The sequence below is a fragment of the Ictalurus punctatus genome, chromosome 1, assembly GCF_001660625.3.
Source record: "Ictalurus punctatus breed USDA103 chromosome 1, Coco_2.0, whole genome shotgun sequence".
NCBI classification, from domain to species: domain Eukaryota; kingdom Metazoa; phylum Chordata; class Actinopteri; order Siluriformes; family Ictaluridae; genus Ictalurus; species Ictalurus punctatus.
Window position 1 is genome coordinate 32,271,963 of NC_030416.2, and position 22,105 is coordinate 32,294,067.

General features: G+C 41.8%; 2 protein-coding genes across 3 annotated transcripts in view; both read right to left on the reverse strand.

Moving 5' to 3' along the window:
* Positions 1 to 3,230: 3,230 nt before the first annotated feature.
* LOC108263316 (gap junction delta-4 protein) lies at positions 3,231 to 7,896 on the reverse strand. The gene is made up of 2 exons (XM_017463997.3): positions 6,821 to 7,896; positions 3,231 to 6,069 (listed from the first exon to the last, which is right to left on the reverse strand). Exons 1-2 carry the CDS (start codon positions 6,882 to 6,884, stop codon positions 4,883 to 4,885), a joined length of 1,251 nt encoding a protein of 416 aa, XP_017319486.1. The 5' UTR covers positions 6,885 to 7,896; the 3' UTR covers positions 3,231 to 4,882.
* A 7,527-nt stretch (positions 7,897 to 15,423) lies between these two features.
* ccny (cyclin Y) overlaps positions 15,424 to 22,105 on the reverse strand; it is a 67,379-nt gene continuing 60,697 nt past the window's right edge. For both annotated transcript variants that reach the window (XM_053684000.1, XM_053684003.1), the window contains 2 exons: positions 20,414 to 20,576; positions 15,424 to 19,201 (listed from right to left, as the gene is read on the reverse strand). In XM_053684000.1, the coding sequence (XP_053539975.1) occupies positions 19,085 to 19,201; positions 20,414 to 20,576 (280 nt within the window). In that variant the 3' untranslated portion in view covers positions 15,424 to 19,084. The remainder of the gene's footprint in view (positions 19,202 to 20,413; positions 20,577 to 22,105) is intronic.

Consider the following 22,105-nt stretch of genomic DNA (forward strand, 5'->3'; position numbering starts at 1 on the left):
ATGTGGATATAAATAATGGCTTTATAATGAGGTGTTTGGTTTTTTTTTTGGTCTAGAGATCAATAAAAGAATGTTATAATGTGATTGCACTAATACCTGTAATTAATCAAGGGTATTTGTTTAATCTGGGTTTTTATGATGCAGTAACTCATTGATCCACTAGATGGCAGGGTGGTATAAATTACATAGACCTATTTAATCTAGTCTATTTTGCTAGGATGTTATAATAGGGGGGGAAAAACATTATAAAGGAAAGATGCCTATTTCTATTACGCATTTTCACCAGGATCTGATGGTTTGAAGTTGAAGAGGCCACGTGTTTGTACATGTACACATCCAATAAAGAGCAATTCACTGAATCCTGAATTTTATCTAGATAATCCCAAATGCTCAATATACACTTTGCAGTCATACTGAAGTGCAGGATACACGTGAACGTCCATAAATGGTAAATGGTCTGCACTTATATAGTGCTTTACACTGGGTGTCATTCACCCATTCACACACCAGTGGTAGCAGAGCTTCCATGCAAGAAGCTAACTTGCCATCGGGAGCAACTCGGGGTTCAGTGTCTTGCCCAAGGATACTTCGGTATGTGGAGTCACGTGGGCCGGGAATCGAACCTCCAACCCTACGATTAGTGGACAACCTGCTCTAAAACCTGATCCACAGCTGAGTGATAATGAAGTCACTAAACCATGAAAAATGCAACTAGGGTGAGTGAGATGTTAAAAGCACATGAGGACTGTTTATAAGCCTTATGGAATAATGAATGTATTAAAGAAAAAAAAAATACTAATCATTAAAACCATTATAAAATCACCAGGAACCAATTTTACAATTAAATCAAATGGAAAAAGGTTCTAATCCAGCACACCAAATGAATTCATAAACGTGAACTAAAATTGCTTTGTGGACTGTATTTGAATTGAAAGATTAAAAGAGCGAGCTCGTCTCGGTTATTCCATTACGCACTCGGCGCAATACATTCAGGGTCATAAACCGAGCTACTGCTGAGATGCAATTCTTAAATTAGCACGCTAAAACATTTACACTGCAACCGTCTCGTTCCGATTAAATCCGTTTTGGTTCCAGGTTGTAAAACTACAAACATGTGGAAAAGTTCAAAAGGAGTGAACATTTATGAAAGCCACTGTATTTGTGCACGTGAGGTATAGTTTCGGTCTGTTTCTACATTCAGAATATACCTTTTAGTTAAATTTGATAAATTAACGCACTTAAAAATGGTCTGATGTGTTATTGGTTAACTGAACTGATTTTTTGGGTCTGGCCATCCCGATATTGGACTAATTCTAACGTGGCCCATTACCTAAAATGAGTCTGACACGTCTGATCTGGAGTCAGTCTAAGCCGCCTTTAGATCACTCGTATAAAGCTGTTTTAATGACAGACAGAGCAAAATCGCGTACATGGCGTGTAGGACTAAAAGCCCTTTAATATTTAAGCCAAAAGCTGTAGTCCCTGATGTGATGAGAATGACCCGTGACCTAAATAATATCTGATCGGCAGCCTTCCTGTGATGGTCTCTATTGATGGATAGGGTAGAGTGGGATGAAAAATTCTCTCTCGCAACAGACTGCCTATAATCAGTGACTATACACTCACTGAGCACTTTATTAGGAGCCATTAGAAAATTGCAGCCATGCAGGGATGCACATGATCAGAAACAATGCTCAAACAGGCTGTGGCATTCAAGTGATGATTGATTGGTATTAACAGGCCCAAAGTGCGCAAGGAAAACATTCCCCACACCATTACACTACCTCCACCAGTCTGAACTGTTGGTAGCATGGAGTCATGCTGTTGGTGCCAAATTCGGATGCTACCATCTGCGTGCCTCAGCAGAAATCGAGATTCATCAGACCAGGCTTTGTTTTTCCAGTCTTCACCTGTCCAGTTTCGGTGAGTCTGAGCCCACTCAGCTGCTTGTTCTTGGCTGAGAGGAGTGGAACCCGATGTGGTCTTCTGCTCTTGAAGCACATCCGCCTCAAGGTTTAACGTGTTATGTCTTCTGAGATGCTTTTCCGCTCACCGCAATTGTATAGAGCGGTTATCCGAGTCTGTCATCTCCAACCAGTCTGGCCATTCTCCACTGACCTCTCGCATCAACACAGCATTCCCATCAGCAGAACTGCTGCTCACTGGATGTTTTTTCCTTACTGCACCATTCTGAGTAAACTCTAGAGACCATAGTGTGTGAAAATCCCAGGAGTTTAGCAGTTATAGAAATACTCACACCAGCCCGTCCTCCACCAACAATGATGCCATGGTTAAAATCACCGAGATCACATTTTTTCCCCATTCGTGAACATTACCCGAAGCTACTGGTCCATATCTGCATGATTTTACGCACTGCACTTGATGCCACGTGATTGTCCGATTAGACAATTGCATGACTGAGTAGGTGTACGGTGTTCCTAATAAAGTGTTCAGTGAGTGTATATCAACAGCTGTACCTGAGAAACCGGCTCTAATAAACTCGGTGTATGTCTTCCGTGTACTGTATTATGGAGTGATGTAAACCTTTGACTTCGTGATTTCTCAGTTAAATCAGCCTCCAAAGCTTAAAAATAGATTTTTTGTCGAAACAAATGTAATCATACAGTGTAGTTTTTTTTGGTGGTGTTCGTTTTTTTTGGAAACTAAATCAAAGCAAAAATGAAAAGTGGTTAAACTGGATTTACACTGTATGGTTTTCATCCTGGGGGGTTGGGGGTTCGAATCTCGTCTCCAGACTGTGTGCCCTGAGTTTGCACTTTATCCCGGTGCTGCAGGGGGTTTCCTCCCCCAGTTCAAAGACATGTTGGCGTGTCCAAATTGTCCGTAGTGTGAATGTGTGCGTGATTGTGCCCTGTGATGGGTTGGCATCCCGTCCAGGGTGTCCCCCCTCCCGCCTTGTGCCCCAAGTTCCCTGGGATTGACTCAAAGTTCCCCCATGACCCTGTTTAGGAGAAGCGGTATGGTAAACGGATGGATTTTCAGCCTGAATTTACAATTGCAAACAAAAAATTCACATTAAGTAAGTAAAAGAATACTTTGGTCATATATTGAGATCAGTTGTCTTATAATGCATAATGAGATGTGATCACCGCTGGCTGATTTAGTGCCAAAGACAGTCAACAACAGCAAACGTTCTGGCAAAGTGTGAATGCTGCTACCTGCTACAATAGTGAAACACTTATTTAAAAAAAAAAAAAAAGAAAGAAAGAAAGAAAACATGAAGAATTAAAAAAAAAAAAGAAAGGTTTGTTGAATTTTTTTTGCCGCCGAAAATTTTACACCAGCCGTAAATGACTTCAAACTCATCCGCGTCGCCTTTTTAAAAAACCCTGTTGTAATCACAACTCTTTCCTTAGAGGAGCTTTCCTGTATGATCTGACACGCAGAACACGTTAACACACATCAAGCTTTTATTGGGATCATCTCATACAATGTGACAAGTAATAATCTTAAAAGATCGCTGTAATTATGCAGTCTAAACCTGCCTTAACAATGTGGCCGACTTCCAGATTTGCCCCCCCCACCCCTTTCCGAGTTAATATATGGCACAAATTTAACCCTTTTTCATTCAGTCATAGACCGATTTATTCTCTACCTCAATTCTCCATTTAATTGATAACAAACCCAAAAAAAAAAAAAAAAAAAAAAAAAAAAAAAGCAAAGCACTACAGTGCAGAAGCGCAAAATTCAAGCAAATGGATGATTTGGAAAAATCTGTACAGTTTTTAATCTGTATTCCTTTATTAGTTAAAGATCTAGGGTCATTTTGGACATGTACGTAAAGCACGATGTGTTCAGACTGGGAAAATTTACGTGTCATTTTAGCGGTCTCATTCCAACTCAAAGCCGGGAATATCAGTCGCTCCTGAAGAACAAATGGTCTGACACGGATCCGAGTACATACGACCGTGCCAAAAGACAGGAGGATGAAAGCAACAGGCTGTAGTTAATTTAGCTGTAGAGGTGAAACGTGCCGAGAGAGGTTGCGTTGCATCAGGCGTCATCAGATCTCATGTTTCATTGGATTGTGGCGCGCTATTTTAAGTGTTTCTATGTGTTCTGAAGTCCCAGCCTCAAATCCTACTGGGTCTTTGAATATATTGTGACAAGCCGCCTCCATAAATACAAATCCAGGCTTTGACGCTAATTGTTCTGCCTGGCACTCAGGCTGGGGGATTCCTGCGCGAGTCAAACTCACCGGTCTCTGGTATGCTAATAATGTAATAAAACAAATCAAAGTTTGTATGGACTAGTTACAATCATCTCAACACAATCGTGCTAATCGTAGTAAGTCATGCTAGTGTTTTTGGAGGGAAAGCCATACTGGTTGTCTTCTGGGTGGAGAATTTGTGTCAGTTTCAACCTTGGAGGCCCATTGTGGAGATCACCAACCTGCTTTTAGAATGACCTCTCACCCTGACGCACACAGCCAGGTCAAGACAAGTCAAGGGTGATCTGTGGTTAGTGTTTGGAGAAGCCGAGTGAGCTAATACAAACAGAGGCAACAGGTGGACGGTGAAGGTCGCGGCACAAAAGTTGTAAAGGGTAGCATTCCACGAAACAGAAGAGCCACTCCGAGTCACCTCGTCGTCAAACATTCTAAGACCTTTGTTTATGTTCCCTCACTTTTCAAACACACGATGTGGCATTTAAATAATCGAGTAAATTCTTCAAAACAAAACTGACAGCTTCTGAAAGTCCCATCTCATATTAAAGGTCAAAAGATATCAGGGTTTTATTGTTTTATGACATTTCATTAGCTGCTCAGAACAATATAACCTTTTCAGATGTCTTAGAATGCAAATTGTTTTGGTGCTGATCCCACAGTGCCACCAATAAGATTAGGATCATGTCCAGACCCTCACACCCATGCTGACCTTTTCTCGTATCCGTCACTATCGGTACTTATATCCCCCAGCATGTACTGTCCCGATAGCCTTTCACAAGGTACCACTGCTGCAGAGCTATCCAGCAGCCCTTCATTTGGTGGCTTGTCCCATCTGGGAGGTGGCATAGGTTTGTGGCGACTACGCTTGTTGACCCGTATGGACCTGGGCGTGCCTACTGGCTCAGATGGACACAGTGCCATCTCACTGCCCTCTCGCTCTGTTCCCTCATCCTGTGCCACTGGGTAACAACCAGCTCCATTACCACTGATAGAACTAGTTACACCAAGATCGATACCTACAAGTGTTCCTCCATGAGGGATGCCTGGATGACTTTTACCTTCTAATTGCAGAGTGGCATCATCATCATCCACACAGGTTTTGCTGATTCTCTTACGGAAGCTTCCATTGACCAGCAAGGATTGATGTTCAGGGTCACCAAAGTCAACACCAGTGCCTCCACTTTCTGCAAGGAAGTATTGCTCCTCCTCATACATCTTCTCCACAATCATCTTCTTCATGCTTCTGTGCCTCGCTGACTGCTTAATGGCACAGACGAGATCAAACAGGCTGAGAACGAGGGACAGTGCAGCCAACCCCAGCATAAAATTCAGCATGATGGTCTTCTCAGTGGGTCTGGATATATAGCAGTCCACTGTGGTGGTGCAAGGAGCCTGCTGACACATGAAGCGCTTCGGGATGTAGAAACCAAACAAATAGTAATGCGCCGCCCCGAAACTAGTTTCCAGAAGGATCCGGACCAAAAGGTGAAAGATGTAGCCTCCTGTGAAACAAGGCAGCAGTCTTACACCTGATTTTACACTAGACTTTGACGGAGATGCTTCACGGAAAGGTTCTTGTTTAATCTTATAGAAAGACCTCATCTTCATTCTGTCAGAGGCATCAGGATGAGGTAGGCTGGATGTAACTTTGTGGATCACGTGGACAATAAATACAACATGAACCAGGATAATGGAGATAAGCTGGACCAGCCAGAAGCGGAACAGTGACAGGGGTGCAAATATATCGTAACACACGTTGGCACAACCAGGCTGGATAGTGTTGCACACAAATCTCTCCTGCTCATCCTGGTAGAGCGGATAGCCGGCCAAGAACAAGACTGATAAACGCAGGAAGACCGTTAGAACCAGCCATATCTTCCCTGGAAGAGAAACAAATCAACAAGTCAGGGATCATTAAGTGTTTATGTAGTAAAAGCATTATGGTAGAAACTCTTTCAGGGGTTCTTTGAAGGTTCTTTGAAGGAAACACAGTCTTGCAGGGGGTCTACAAAGAATCTTAAAAGGTTCTCCCAGAGAGACAAACCAAAGAAAGTTTATCCATACGGTAGAAATCATGAAGGGTTCACTGGCACAAACCTTAAAAATGGTTTCCCAAGGGATATTTGTATTGTCAAAGTTTCTAAGCTGTCCAGATAGGTAATAACTGGAAAGTCTTTAGATACGGAAATGTTCTGTTATAAGGTTCGACCCAGAATCCTTACTGGCACAAACGGAAGAATGTTTAAGGGTTCTACCTTTAAGCCTTTTTCTTATGTAAGTGGTTATTGATCTAGCTATGAAGCATATACAGAAGTACTGTAGATAAAAAATAAATAAATAAATGGATTTCATGATTTTACAAATGTAGAATCTACAATAGGTTGCTTGCGCCATATAAATGATTTGGCCGATTAGACTGAAAAATGACAGCGGTTTCAGTTTGCCACGTTAAACCAATGTAATAGAAATCTGGATAATTTAGGTACATGTAAAACGTAGTGTAACAGAAGTAATAGCCTGATATGACTATTAATCATTTATTTACTAAATATACAAAGTGTAATATCTCATTCCTAGACGAGTCTACACTTAAATGTTTTTTTCCCCCCCGCGACATGCATCGTCACCTACCCACAATAGTGATGTTGTAATTCAGTGTGATGAAGATAGCTTCTGAGGCTCCTTGCCTCCCCATGACTCCAGATCAAGGTTCTCCAAAATGGAGCTCACTAGACAACGTGCCTCTGAATTTTACTCCAGGTAAATTAGAACTGCAGTTGGTCTTTAAAAAAAGGAATGAAATTGAGTGGCCTAGCCTAGTCTCCCAGCTCCTGCCTCTGCTACTTGTCTTACCTATTCTCTTGCTTGGACAACTGCTCTCAGACAACAGAAAACGAGAGACGTGAGCTCCATTGTGAGGCTATTCTTACCCACCAGCGGCATGTCGACAGGCTAACATTGTTGAGATAGTTTGGGTCGGTTTGCACTTAGAGGTGAATAATGAACAGTGGGATTAGTCATCAAATTGTCCGTGTTAACTTCTCATCTACGATGAATCATTTTTCAAAACCAGGCCATAGGGGGCAAAAGCTTTTGGGGAGTGATTTAACAGCATGTAAATAGGCAAGGAAGGTGATTTGCCCAGAAGTCATTATCATCAGTCATAAAATTAATTAGGGTTAATTAGTAGGGTTACCACAGATTCTGAACAAATTTAATCATAACGTATCACATCATGGCAGAGTCTGTGGTAATACTGAATCAAATACTGAATCACTGCCTTATGAATCAAAATGTAATGCTATTGTAACAGATTCAGGGGGGCACATTTGCCTTTTACTTCCGGGGTTGGGGGTTCGTTTCCCAACACCGCCCTGCGTGGTGGAGTGGGTTCGTTTCTCACCAGCGGAGTTTGCATGTTCTCTCTGTGCTTCTGAGGTTTCCTCCGGGTACTCCGGTTTCCTCCCCCAGTCCAAAGACATGCTTTGTAGGCTGATTGTAATCTCATCCTATCCAGGGTGTCCCCTGACCTGTGCCCAGAGTCCCCTTGGGATAGGCCCCAGGCTTCCCGTGACCCTGTGTAGGATACGCGGTATAGAAAATGGATGGATGGATGGCTGTATCAGATTCAGTTATCAAATACTGAATCACTACGAATTGAAATCATATCGTAATGTGTAGAATACACCCCTATTTGCTACAGCAATGATTTCCTCTAATTCTGTCATTTAAAAAAAAAAAAAAAAAAAAAAAAAAAAAAATGTTGAATTAGAATTTTATAAAAATAGGCTCGGCTGGAAGCGGTAGCAATTCTCTTTTAAATGGAGCCTTAGGTTTATGATTACTGGCAGATGCCTGGCTGCGATGAGTTAATAATGTTTCTGCACTATGGTGTAATTGAGTGGAAAGACGACATACTAATGCTTTGAATGGATTGAGTCCAGAATGTCCTGAAAACGCAGAGCAGCTTTAAGCTTCTACTAATTCTGAAAATCACCTCATACAGTTTAAGAAGCACTTTACGGACACGGGTAACTGGGTCTGAAACATTAAGGTACTATTGAAGCTGTATACCAGGGAGGTCCAAAGTCCGGCTCCGAGAGAGAGAGAGAGAGAGAGACAGACAGAGAGCGAGAGGGACAGAGAGCAAGAGGGACAGAGAGTAAGAAGGACAGAGAGCAAGAAGGACAGAGAGCGAGAGAGAGAGAGACAGACAGAGAGCGAGAGTGACAGAGAGAGAGAGAGAGCGACAGAGACAGTGAGACAGAGAGACAGACAGAGACAGGGAGACAGAGAGAGAGAGAGCGCAAGAGAGAAACAGAGACAGGGAGACAGGGAGAGAGAGAGAGAGAGAGAGAGAGAGAGAGAGAGAGAAAGAGAGAGAGAGAGACAGACAGACAGACAGACAGACACAGAGCGAGAGGGACAGAGAGCAAGAGGGACAGAGAGCAAGAAGGACAGAGAGAGAGAGAGCGAGAGAGAGACAGAGACAGGGAGACAGAGAGAGACAGACAGAGACAGTGAGACAGAGAGACAGACAGAGACAGGGAGACAGAGAGAGAGAGAGCAAGAGAGACACAGAGACAGGGAGACAGAGAGAGAGAGAGACAGGGAGATAGACAGAGACGCACAGAGACAGGGTCACACAGACAGAGAGAGAGAAAGAGAGGGAGAGAGACAGGGAGACAGAGAGAGACAGACAGACAGGGAGAGAGAGAGAGAGAGAGAGAGAGAGAAAGAGAGAGAGAGAGAGAGAGAGAGAGACACACAGACAGACAGACAGAGAGCGAGAGGGACAGAGAGCAAGAAGGACAGAGAGCGAGAGAGAGAGAGAGACAGACAGAGAGCGAGAGGGACAGAGAGAGAGAGCGAGAGAGAGACAGAGAAAGTGAGACAGACAGAGACAGACAGAGACAGGGAGACAGAGAGAGAGAGAGCAAGAGAGACACAGAGACAGGGAGACAGAGAGAGAGAGACAGGGAGACAGACAGAGACGCACAGAGACAGGGTCACACAGACAGAGAGAGAGAAAGCGAGGGAGACAGGGAGACAGAGAGAGACAGACAGACAGGGAGAGAGAGAGAGAGAGAGACAGACAGGGAGAGGGGGGGAGAGAGAGAGAGACAGAGACAGGGAGAGAGGGGGAGAGAGAGACAGGGAGAGAGAGAGAGAGAGAGAGAGAGAGAGAGAGAGAGAGAGACAGACAGGGAGAGAGGGGGGGAGAGAGAGAGAGAGAGAGAGAGAGAGAGAGAGAGAGAGAGAGAGAGAGAGAGAGAGAGAGAGAGAGAGAGAATACTTTAAACTGCTAGTATATGATAGTTGTCGGGATCACATAAAGACATCTCTGGTCACTCCATGCAGACCTGCTCCAGTGTGTTATTCAGAGGATGGTTACTCATTTATACGTGAGAAATGTTTGCCAAAGGAAGCAGGTGAGTGTACAGCTTAATAAAGATTCTGACAGCTGTTTCCTTTGGCAAGGAAAAAAGTGTGTCACAGCATGTAACAAATCACTGCAGGGCTGTGATACAGCAGAATGAATTACATCCTTATTGTGTGTGTGTGTGTGTGTGTGTGTGTGTGTGTGTGTGTGTGTGTGTGTGTGTGTGTGAGAGAGAGAGAGAGAGGCTTCAGCAGACTGAGACTAATTTAGAGCAGTAAATGAGGACCGTGTACAATAAATCCTGGATGTTGTTTATTCTCAGGCTTTCAGGAGAAAGAGGTGTATATAATGTTTATACCACAGCGCTGGTGATTCCGATTCCGATTGGTCGGAAGGTGTTGATTAATTTCCTACAAGAGCAGCTCTGACAGTCTGACTGCATGACAAATCACAGGTCTACGTCAATGCACTTCTTCCAATACATTATCATTTCTGCAGTAACAATTTGCACGGTGAACTCTCCACATAAACGCGTGTAATCGTTTCGGATGAAGTGATAACAGGGCACGACTCGCCTTGCGGGTGTTCGGCATCGTTACGTGCAACTATAGACGGATAAAAAAAAAAAAAAGTACGACGTGTCATACGATTACGAATGAAAACTTGCAAATTGCCTGCGGTTATAGGAAAATAATCAAGTCCCGGGTGGTAACAGCACCTCTGCTTCCTGTCATGGATTACTTTCCTATAAAATCACACCTCTGTTCAGAGTTTTAGTCCTTTTTCAAGCTTTACAAGCAAGTAAAAATCTAAATATTAAGAACTATGGATATTACACAACAGCAGCAATGCGTTAAAGGAATATTTAATTGAATGTTTTCCTCTCTGGGGCATTGTTGAATGTTATCCACATCAGTGATGGAGCATTAGGCTAGTCATCTGACTAGTCATGTGACCCATAAAGTATTACAGGAGCATTTTAATAAACACAGCTTATACAAGCAGAGGAGAAATCGCTCCGTCACTAATGACACTTCTATTTATTGAAATTAAACGTACTTTTATGATTTGACTCGAATTTAAGATACGCCTTCAGGTCATTTAGCACAAATGAAGAGAAGCCATAATATCCATATCGTATTAAACTGTGTCACAACACACGCTGCTGAACATAGTGCGATTTCATTTGACATATTTCTTCATTTAAAATGATTATTATATTAAAAAAACAAATCTTTACAAACGGACTGGAATCAGCAGGTTTGATGTTGCACTGTAAAATGTTAATACTTTTTTTTTTTTAACTGAATTGACTTCTTTTCATTATTAAATATTTATTGTAAAAAATATATTTTTTAATGTAAAAAATTAAATAAATGTATTTCATCAAACTGGTCTTTTTTAATTATTATTATTATTATTTTTTAAATGACCTACAGTTTGTGAACAGATGTATTTATGATCATACATGTCGCGTATAATATATCAACACCGTCGAGAATCAGGATATAATTTTTCACCCACCCCTAGCTAGTAGTACCAGAAGGCTGTGGGTTCAAATCGTAGGACTGACGGAGAACCGCTACCGGGCTCTAAGATTCATTTATTTAAAACAAACCCCTAATTCCTTTGAAGGAAATCGAGTTCATAAAAGAAACCGCTTTCTTTTAGGACATAACTACAAACTGAACATGTGACAGGAAAATGTCATTGTGGAATAAAATAAAAGAACCAATCAGGTTCCAATATGCAAATGAAGGCTGGTTTACCAGGAATAAAGGGGTGGAGTATGTGTTGAGCTGGGAGTTAATGCACAAATTCATCAAGTCTACATTTTAAATGTTTTGGGGTTTTTTTTTTCCCTCCTCGTTCTCTTCTCTCTTTTGTGAAACCAACTTGCCAACTTTATTGTTGAATATAGAAATTAGTACACTTTCAGAGACGAATACTGCTTAGTTTTATGCCTTACTCTTTTTGTCAGTAAGCACATCGGTATATATATATATATTGGTGATCGTGTTCAGGGTTTCTGGCACCAGTCGATTGGTTGATGCTGTATTTTTGCTATTCCTGTGCCATCAGAAAAAAAAAATAGCATGGAAAAACAAACAAACAAACAAACAAACAAACAAAACACCTAGAGCATAAAGGGAGCAAAAATGTGCAAACCCTAGACGAAATAAGGACGAAATAAGGAGAGAAATAAAGTCTAGGAAAAACCGAAATTACGTTTTTTCACTTTGAGCTGAAATCATCCAGCTCCAAGTGGATTTATACATGTATGCAAACTGAATAAATATAATAATAATAATAATAATAATAATAATAATTCGCCGCCCCCACTGTGAGCATGGTGGTGGTAGCATCGGGTTCAGCGTGACCTTTGAGCCCTTGGTTTCTTTGCTACTTTGTCATTTCTATCAGTTTTCCAACAAACTGCCAATTCAATGAAAAGTCCAAAAAGCCTGGGACACATGGTTGAAAACTGACAGAAATCGCAGGCAGGTGTAAAGCGCAGTCCCTTTATTATACAGAGTCCTTTATATAAGAGTTAGACGCCATTTAAAAAAAGGCATTTTAAGTTAAAAATCAATAAATTCTTTTAATTTACCGATTGACGGTGCAAGCTCCGAACAGCATGCACCACACAAAGGCCTACAATTCACAAGTAAGACTTCTGAAAATACACAACTTTTTTTTCTTTTTCTTTTCTGGTATTGATGACAGAAATGTATTACATAAAAGAACAACTTCTAATCAATAATCGCAATAAAAGAAACAAACGAGAGATAAATATCAACCATTTCTCTAGAATTGCTTTTCAGGTTCCGACACAAAAGGAATGACAAAGGCAATGCGATTGCAAAGTCCACAAAGGGAGGTGAGAAGAAAAAGAAGAAAGGAAAGAAAAAAAAAAAAAAAGAGAAGAAAAAAGGCGAGTCCGGCAGAGCAGGCTTTACTTTCAGCACGACTCGGTGTGGAGCTCTGCGTGACGGCAAAATAACAAGAACAGATTCGACGGAAACGAAACGAAACAACAGACTCGTGCACTTCTGAACGACGCCGCGCAAATGCAGTCACTTTATCATCTCAAGATCTGTTCTTAAAGCCGCGTTTCTTTTCTCTGATCAAGTCAGAATCTGATCACCGACTCGATCCCTCCCTCATCACCCGTATTCAGAGATGATTAAACAAGGAGATGAATACTGACTTCCCATAAACATCTGTGTACACACACTATGTACACTGTACAAAATGATATATATATATATATATTTCGAATGATCATTTAATGATTTGATTTGAGAATCACTAAAAAGCTGAGCTTGTTGCGGTCCATAGAAGAAGAAAAAATACCAGTCTATCTTTTCTAGATGAAGAATGAATAGCATTATTAAATAAATATTTCTGAAAATATACACAGATCGGGTAAACAAAAATAAAAAAATAAAAAAATCAATTGGAAGATTGGTAATTTAACCAAGCATTATTATTATTATTATTATTACTACATCTTTAACTGTAAATTTTTACACTATGCTGTAAAATCAGACTGTTATGAGTGTGGGGAAGAAAAAAAAAAAAAAAAGAAGATGAAGGAAAACAAGGCCGGGTTTCTACCAACAAAAGCCACAAACATGGTGAAATAACTAGCGGTGGATCCCAGGGGTGTTACAGTTTCAAATCTTCACGGGATTATGACCTAGTTGCGGTATTAATCAACCATTATAAATATAAATAGTTCAGCTCGAAAATCTGATTCGTTCAAAGCCAATATATTTAAATGCTCTCTCTCTCTCTCTCTCTCTCACACACACACCTACCTGTGACCGCATCATGATAACTGAATTCTGAAATAATACACCAAAATGAAACCATCACAGAAATTCTAATGTTTTCCACTACAAATACTACCTCAAACCATCAACTAACCATTAAAAACCATTACCGGTCCTTAATGGTGTCCAGTAGACATAACAAGCCATCGACAGAAGGTGATAAATCACTGTTAGAGACGTACAGGGACCATTACAGGTTCCATTAAAACCAGCAGGGTGTCCATAGAACACCCTGGTCTTTGCCCTAGTTATGTTGCTTAGCAACCAAATCTTACTGCGAACAGACTACATCGAATGGTGTTTATAGTGAATATTTTCTAATAATAAAAGTAATAATTATTCATTCACTGCACATCTGATTTCTAACAAGTTTTGTCGGCGTTTCATGTCGTGCTTAAGGACGCCGGGAACAGTTAGAAAATCACGCACGCTTTCTGTTATTGCTTCTTTTAACAAAGCACAAACCGGCGGTGAAAATGAAAGGAAATTATTTATATATATTTTATATATATATATATATATATATATATATATATATATATATATATATATATATATATATATATATATATATATATATTCTGAATATATAGATATTTGGTAAGATATTTGGATATCTTAGAGTGGTATTTGATCATACACTGTCAGTATTTATCACATGGCTCTTATAAATTGCTTTCAGAGACTGCAGCTTATAACGTGATTTCAAAAAAAAAAAAAAAAAAAAAAAAACCCCTAATCTACCAACACTGCAAAGAAACTGCATCTGATCAGAGAACATATGTTACATATAGTCAAAGTTATCTTATTCATTATTATAGGAGAACACAAAGCCAAATATAATATTATTAAACCGATTACTAGACATCTTAATTATTTATTTCGACTAATTTCAAGCTTTCTAGAAACAAACGTGTAAAATGAGCAAAAAAAAAAAAAAACCCCTTTGATTTATTGTTTATAGAGAACTCTAATCATCTCCTATTTGGGTTCTTGCGATCTTAAAACAGGAAATGTTACACCACCTCGACCATATTCAACATTTATTTACACTCGCCAAGATCGCTTCGACCGTTCGGCAGCGTCGTCGAGCAGTGCGCAGAATTTCACTGGTTGTTTGGTTTCGTTTCGTTCCGATCGGCGGTGCCATGAAGATGCTAGGAGCTGCAGCAGAGGTAGGAATGTGACGTTTACAGCAGGAGCAGATTAAAACAGTTTTCAGTGTACTCCCGTTCCACCTGCTGAGAAACAGCACCATGATGGCGCTGTACTATGAAGTCGCCAGTAGGAGGTCCTACTATAGTAACGTTTAATCAACTAGCGTTCCACTTTTGACACCAAACCGGTTTCCTTGACGCCAGAACGAAACATTCTGGAGGGAGAGCGATCGTATATAAAACTCACCAGTGTGTATACGGTATGCGCGATATCCTACGAGATGAAGATGCGACCATGTATCTGTGGCGAAAGCGCGAGCGCCGGACTGTCTGGGTCCACGAAACAATTCACTCACAGGCAGCATGGCGGATCGCGGACGCTCTACTGTCTTCACTCCCATTGGTGGTCGCTGTGCCAAGTCGCTTCAAATTTGCATAACATTTCTCAACTCTGTCATGTCACTGGACACGCCCACATCTAGTCGCCGACGGTCGTCGATGCCGCCGGAAGTCGGCGGCTCTCACTGAAAACGAACGCTCGCTGTGTTGTACGTACCTTCAGCGTCCGGAGGGGCGGGGTTTTCGAATTTTTCATGAGTCAGAGCTGGATACAAAAAATTTTGAAAAAAAAAAAAAAGATAAGACGACGCATCCTGAAGACGTCAGAGCTAACCGTCCGGATCGTACACCGTGAAACCACGACGACCGTAACAACCCTGACGGATCCTGCAGAACTTCACACCCTCGTTATCAGTTTAGAGGCTTTGCGAGATTTTCTGAGATGATAAAATGACTCCTTGCGGGGGGTGGGGGGTGGGGGGGAAAGGGGTACGGGGTGGGGGTTACACAGCAAACTGTAGAGCATCAAACGAAATTTAATAGAACATTCAGTACTCCAAAAGAAACATCAAATGAAAATCATTATAATCATTTCGCCACGTCCACTCGCGAACACACCGAATGAAACGATACTTAACGAGATATGAAACGTCTGTTTGAGGAGAAGTGTCCATCTCTCTGGAATCTGCGTATTGCTTGGTGTTCGAGTCTGAAACGAGGTCGGCTTTTATCAAACGGAGTTGATTCATCACGCCCATCACAACATACGCGCCGAGGGTGTGCAATTATTATCATCATAATATATATATATTTTCAAACGATACCGAAAAGGAATGTCTTGAGAAAAAAAAAAAAAAAAAAAAAAATCAGTCCATTTCTTCAGCCATCAGATTCAACAGAGAGAACCGGAACGCTGCATTTCCACCTTCCTACATAACACACGGTCTCCGTGGCTTTTAGTTATTTATTCATTTATTTATTAGACTGTGGCCTTTAATGGAGGACGAAACATCAGGACGCCTGGAAATAAGACCTGGACGGCATCCAATCTCCCCTGTGGGGTTCCTGCTTTAACACAGAACCATTGGAGCGCCTCTGATTTGCCTCGAGCAGCATGTTTACAGCATCAGGGATCCTCTCGTAATCATCTGATATCGAGATAGGGCTGGGCGATATATCGATATAATATCGATATCGTGATGAATGATTACGCGATACACTCGTCTGAGATATCGTTGGTACGGTGACGTATTTTTTCTTTACGTTTTTTAATAAAACTTAATCTTCTTTGTATTCGCAGGCATTGAAGAAAATTCTTGTGTTTAATTTACTACGGACAGTCCGTCAGCCAAGTTATATATCGCGGTACACATCGCGTATCGTAGAAACGTCCTCGGCTTTCGCGATGATAGTTCGGTCACATCGCTCACCGCCTTTTTTTTTTTTTTTTTTTTTTTTTTTTAAAAGGTCTAATTTCTGAAGATTTACATTTTTCTGCTGATTATCCCAAATCGTGAAATCAATTTGAAAGTAAATAACGATTAGATGCTAAATATAATATGACCAGTATTGTCAAGTGGTGATTAGTGGTGAGATAAGACACCAGTAATGATGAGGGAATTTCCAGTAATTAAATCAGCGAACAAACTGAACGAGCGAGCAGAAAAAAAAAAAAAAATAAAAAATAAAGGTTCGTCACTTAAACGCGAAAGGTTCTGGTAGCGGGTCATAAATTGTGGGAACTCTAACCAAGCAGATTTGAGACCCTGGGAAGCGTGGGTCAGAACAAAGTGCGAGAAAGCTGTGCTGTGTATTAATTACACATGTTGCCTCATTATTTGCTCAATCTTGCCTGCTGCTCACTAGCTAGCTAACTTCACTAGCTAACTCTCCTCACAGCACCTGATATTTCCTCTAGCAGAGCGAAGAAACACCGGCTTGTCGGCTGCATTTCAGCGCACACAGTGTTAACATCACCGTCTGACAGCGTGGATTCCGCCGACGTTTGGGTTGAAATGACTGACACGATGAGAACATATGAGGAAAAAAACAACGTTATGAAGTAGAGAGTTCATTCGTGCGCCGGTGAGAGTGCAAACCGCGCTAACAAACCAAAGACGCGACAGCAAACTCAGGGCCGTATCAACATCGAGGCAAAGTGGAAAGCGGAGGTCCTTACTGAACATCACGTGCTTTGCGTTTTCTGAATAATTTTACGTTTTCTGAATAATTTGTTGTGTTTTCTGAATAATTTTACGTTTTCTGAATAATTTGTTGTGTTTTCTGAATTCGTTGTTGCGTTTTCTGAATAATTTTACGTTTTCTGAATAATCTGTTACGTTTTCTGAATAATTTTACGTTTTCTGAATAATCTGTTACGTTTTCTGAATAATCTGTTACGTTTTCTGAATAATCTGTTACGTTTTCTGAATAATCTGTTACGTTTTCTGAATAATTTTACGTTTTCTGAATAATTTTACGTTTTCTGAATAATTTTACGTTTTCTGAATAATCTGTTACGTTTTCTGAATTTGTTTCAGAACGTGTGCGGCTGTGACTCAGGTGGTAGAGCGGGTCATCCACTAATCGTATTGTTGGAGGTTCGATTCCCGGCCCACGTGACTCCACATGCCGAAGTGTCCTCGGGCAAGACACTGAACCCCAAGTTGCTCCCGATGGCAAGTTAGTGCCTTGCGTGGCAGCTCTGCTACCGCTGGTGTGTGTGTGTGTGTGTGTGTGTGAATGGCTGAATGAGACACAGTGTAAAGCGCTCTGGATAAAAGCGCTACATAAGCGCGCCATTTTACCATTTCCGAATGTGCCGTTGCGTTTTCTGGTGTGACGTTTGGTTTTCTGTTATTTCCTGTCGGGTTGTCTGGATTTCCGGCGTGTTTTCGTTTTCAACATTTCTGTTGCATTTTTGATTTGCTGAACTCTATTCTGACTTTGCCGTCAGCATTTCCTGAACTTGCTCCAGTGTTATCGGCTTGACGTCGTGTCTTCCTATTTTCTGTTGCGCTTCCCGAATTTGCCGTTCGCCCGTCCTGATCGGTCGCTTTCCGGGATCCGTTGCGATTTCGGATTTGCGCTCGTGTTTTCTGGTTTTGCTCTCGCAGTGGTTTTTGTTTCGCGTTCGTGTATTTAGTCTGTTGACGTGTTTTGCACTTCTGGGCCAACATCCATTTGGACTGAGAGTACAGAACGGAACTGCCACAGATTCTTTCCTCTGAGCCTGTCTGCAAACATACGGACGCATCTTGTTTACTCAAAGAAAAAAAAAACAACAAAAAACTTTTTCTTTTTTTTTTTTTTTTTTAAAAGCCACGATGTCATGAACTTTGAACTATTTTCAATCGAGTGACGAGATCGTGACCGGAAAACCTCAGCGAGTCTCCTGTATCCGTAGGTTTGTTTACCTCTGGAAGTGTGGATAGCCAATCAGATTACGACGTTCAGGATTTTGAAGCTTGTGGCCAGAAACGTGTACGATACATATGACCCCTTGCGTAAGAGGATTAAACCGTACTGTTCCTTGTCCCTCGGGTGGCACCGTCAAGGGTACACCTTTTGAACCGCGAGGAAAAGTACAGTCATGCAGCTTTATTTCTGACAGCGTGAGGCTGAGGCTTATTGTGATATTTCACTCTATCGACAGGTTCCTGACACCTGCTTGACTCGAAAGCATAAAAATGTAATTTAGACCAACTTTCACGACGTGACTGGAAGAGCTGTAGATTTCCCGAGTGGCTTATTTTGGGCTGATTATTGAATTACTGTCGGGTCAGATGTGTCCCTGTGCTTCAGAGAAGACCTAGAAGAAACAAACCTTCAAAGGAAAAAAAAAATAAATCGAAACGCGTAACTCGTAACAGAACAAGCTGAGAAATGGCAATCATATAAGACACACAGAGTTGCTGGAATGCTTTTCCAACCCCTTCACACAAGACGTTCCTCACACCCCAATCCATTTGCTGCTCTCTCTCCTTCCTCCCTCTATCAGGGTTTTAGAGTCCTGTCCTGGTGTCCTGTATTTACAGCAGCCATCAGAACAACAAAGACACGTGTGGAAGGTAAAATCCACCAGGTTTTTGTCTGGAGCAGATGGAGGAAGAGGACGATTTTGAGGACAGTCTCTCCGTCTGTCGCTGGATCGTTCCTCAGCGTCCCCGAACCACTGTTAGGAGATGATGGCGGGGGACCACCGCACCACCGCGAGATTGTCCGCACTCACTGACCGCTTCTTGGCCGCTTTTCTCAAGTCTTTGTACTTGTCGTCGCAGAGCCTGGAGATCGCCTGAGAAAGAGCAAAAAGGTGTCTGGTCTTTATGAAATTCCTAAACCTCATCACCGCAAAACCCCAGAACGCAAAGGAGTGATTCATATCCATTACGGGGGGGGGGGGGGGGGGGGGCGAAGGCCAAAAGAAAGCCTACGGAAATACAGCGGCGGGAAGATGAAGAGAGAAAGCGATGAAGGAAAAGACTAACCGAAAGACAGGAAGAAGATCTGACAGAGGGACCAAAAAAAAAAAAAAAAAAAGGCAAGTTGGAAAAGAAGGAAGAAAAGAGAAATAAACACGGTCTGAAAGAAAGAAAGACTGACGAAGACGAGAGGCAGAAAGAAGGAAAGACTAATAAAAAAAAGAGAAAGAAAGAAGACTGACAGGCAGAAAAAAAGAGAAAGAAATACAAAGAGAAAGAGAGACAAAGAAAGGCACCAAAAGAAAAAAAAAGACAGAAAAAGAAAGAAAAAGGACTGACAGGCAAAAAAGAAGAGAAGGAAAGGCACACAGAAAAGAAAGAAGGAAAGAAAAAGAAAGGAAGAGACAAAGAAAGAAAGAAAAAAGAGAAAGTAAGAAAGCCACAGACAGAAAAGAAAGGCAAAAAGAAAGACAGAAAGAAAGACAGACAGAACAGACAGAATGAAACAAAGAAAGAAAGAGAGAGAGAAAGGAACGGAAGAAAGACAGAAAGAAGACAGACAGACAGACAGACAGAAAGAAAGAAAGAGAGAAAGAAAAAGAGAGAAAGAAAGAAAGAGAGAAAGGAATGGAAGAAAGACAGAAAGAAGACAGACAGACAGAATGACAGACAGACAGAATGAAAGAAAGAGACAGTATGGAAGAAAGACAGGCAGACAGTCAGACAGACAGACAGACAGACAGACAGTCAGACAGACAGACAGTATCTTTAAAGTAAAGATACTGTAAAGATCAGTAAAGATCAGCGGTGTCTCCCGCGTGCTGAAGCGCTGGTCCTCGGAGCAGCTATGAGAAAAGCCAGGAGAGAAAGGAGCTCGTTGTGGCTAACAGATTTATCCTGCGCTGCGAGGAACACACAGTCTGCAGTAACTAATCTTCTGCCCTGGAAAACTATTAAACATGACGTGAAAGTGTGAATCAGATGGACATGGAGATGGACTAGGAAAAGGCTGAAGAGCCAGATGTTCAGACAGATGTTGCAGTGTGATGAAGCTGAAGCTATCAGAAGGAAGTGTGAGCTCTCACCTCTAGTTTCTGGGCCTTGTCTCTGCTCAGAGGCTCCAGAGGGAAGTTCAGGTTGTTGGCCTCAGACAGCGAGCGCAGATCAAAGTAGTACTTCGCATAAACACTCGACGGCACGTTGATGTTAAACTGCAGCAGCTCCAGAAACTGTCTCTCCAGCTCGTTCCTAAAAACCCGGAGAGAGGGAGAGAGAAGAGTGAGAGAAGAGTGAGAGAAGAGTGAGAAGAAGGAGAGAGTGAGAAAGAAAAGAGTGAGAGAGTGAGAAGAGTGAGGAGAGTGAGAAGAGGGAGAGAGTGAGTGAGAGGGAAAAGAGTGAGAGAGAGAAGAGTGAGGAGAGAGAGTGAGAAGTGAGTGAGTGAGTGAGAGAGAAAAGAGTGAGAGAGAGAAGAGTGAGGAGAGAATGAGTGAGAGAGAGAGAGTGAGAAGAGTGAGTGAGAAGAGTGAGGAGAGAGTGAGAAGAATGAGTGAGTGAGAGAGAGAGAAGAGTGAGGAGAGAGAGAAGAGTGAGGAGAGAGAGAAGAGTGAGGAGAGAGAGAAGAGTGAGGAGAGAGAGTGAGAAGAATGAGTGAGTGAGTGAGGAGAGAGAGAAGAGTGAGGAGAGAATGAGTGAGAGAGAGAGTGAGAAGGGTGAGAGAGTGAGAGAAGAGTGAGTAGAGAGTGAGAGAGAAAAGAGAGAGAGAAAAGAGACTCAGCTGTGTTTTATTGAACTATCTGAAGGAAGGAACGTGGGCATGAGAAGGAAATAATAACAAACACGAAAGAAAACAACAACAACAACTGACAGGCAAAAGGAAAACCCGACAGGAAGAAAGTAAGAACGGATATATATGAGCGAAAGAGAGAGAAAGAGAGAGAGACACAGGACAACATTCAAAAAAACACAGACAGAAAGTCAGACAGACAAAAGATGCAAGCAGACAGACAGAAAAGGAGAGACAGACAGACACGAAGACGCCCGAACCATAACTAAGGATCGAGTACATAACCTGCGTTAGTGTGAGACATGAGCTACATAACCACTCAACTGAAGACACACGAATATACACCAACATCTGCTTATACTGTTTACACTAAATATAACCAAAAGGCTCTGAAACACACACACACACACACACACACACACACACACACACACACACACACACACACACAGACACACACACACGCACCCTCATGTCTCTTACACCTTTTTAACCAAACCCTCTGTGCCGCTCGGTGTGTGGTCTTTAAAATAACGGTGCACTCAGTGGAGGTCAGAGGTCACATGACATGCTGAGGGTCACGTCTCACCCTGCTCCGCGCTTACAATGAATTCCACACCAGTCTCCACTCTCCACCACCGCTGTCTGATCTAACTTGGTCAGATCAGATCAGCTGTCAGTAGTTTCCAGATGTGCAGGACAGTGGTGTTGTGTCACATGGCCTTTACATACAGCGCACGCAGACAGGGACACATCAATGTGTGTGACGAGTGTGTTGAGACAGTAATGTGTGTGTGATTCGGCCGGGTCTAACTATAATCCTGACTATTTCAAACAGCCGGAGATGTGCAGCCTTAATGTGCTGCTCTGACGGGACACGAGGGTGTGTGTTTTGTGTCAGTGAGCCAACATGTAAAGCTTATATATATATATATATATATATATATATATATATATATATATATATATATATATATATATATATATAAACACT

Excerpts from the sequence above, each read along its gene's own strand:
- LOC108263316 (XM_017463997.3), bottom strand. The coding sequence starts at position 6,884 with ATGGGGAGGCAAGGAGCCTCAGAAGCTATCTTCATCACACTGAATTAC. Across the intron at positions 6,070-6,820 it reads TTACAACATCACTATTGTGG|GGAAGATATGGCTGGTTCTA; the intron begins GTAGGTGACGAT and ends TTTCTCTTCCAG.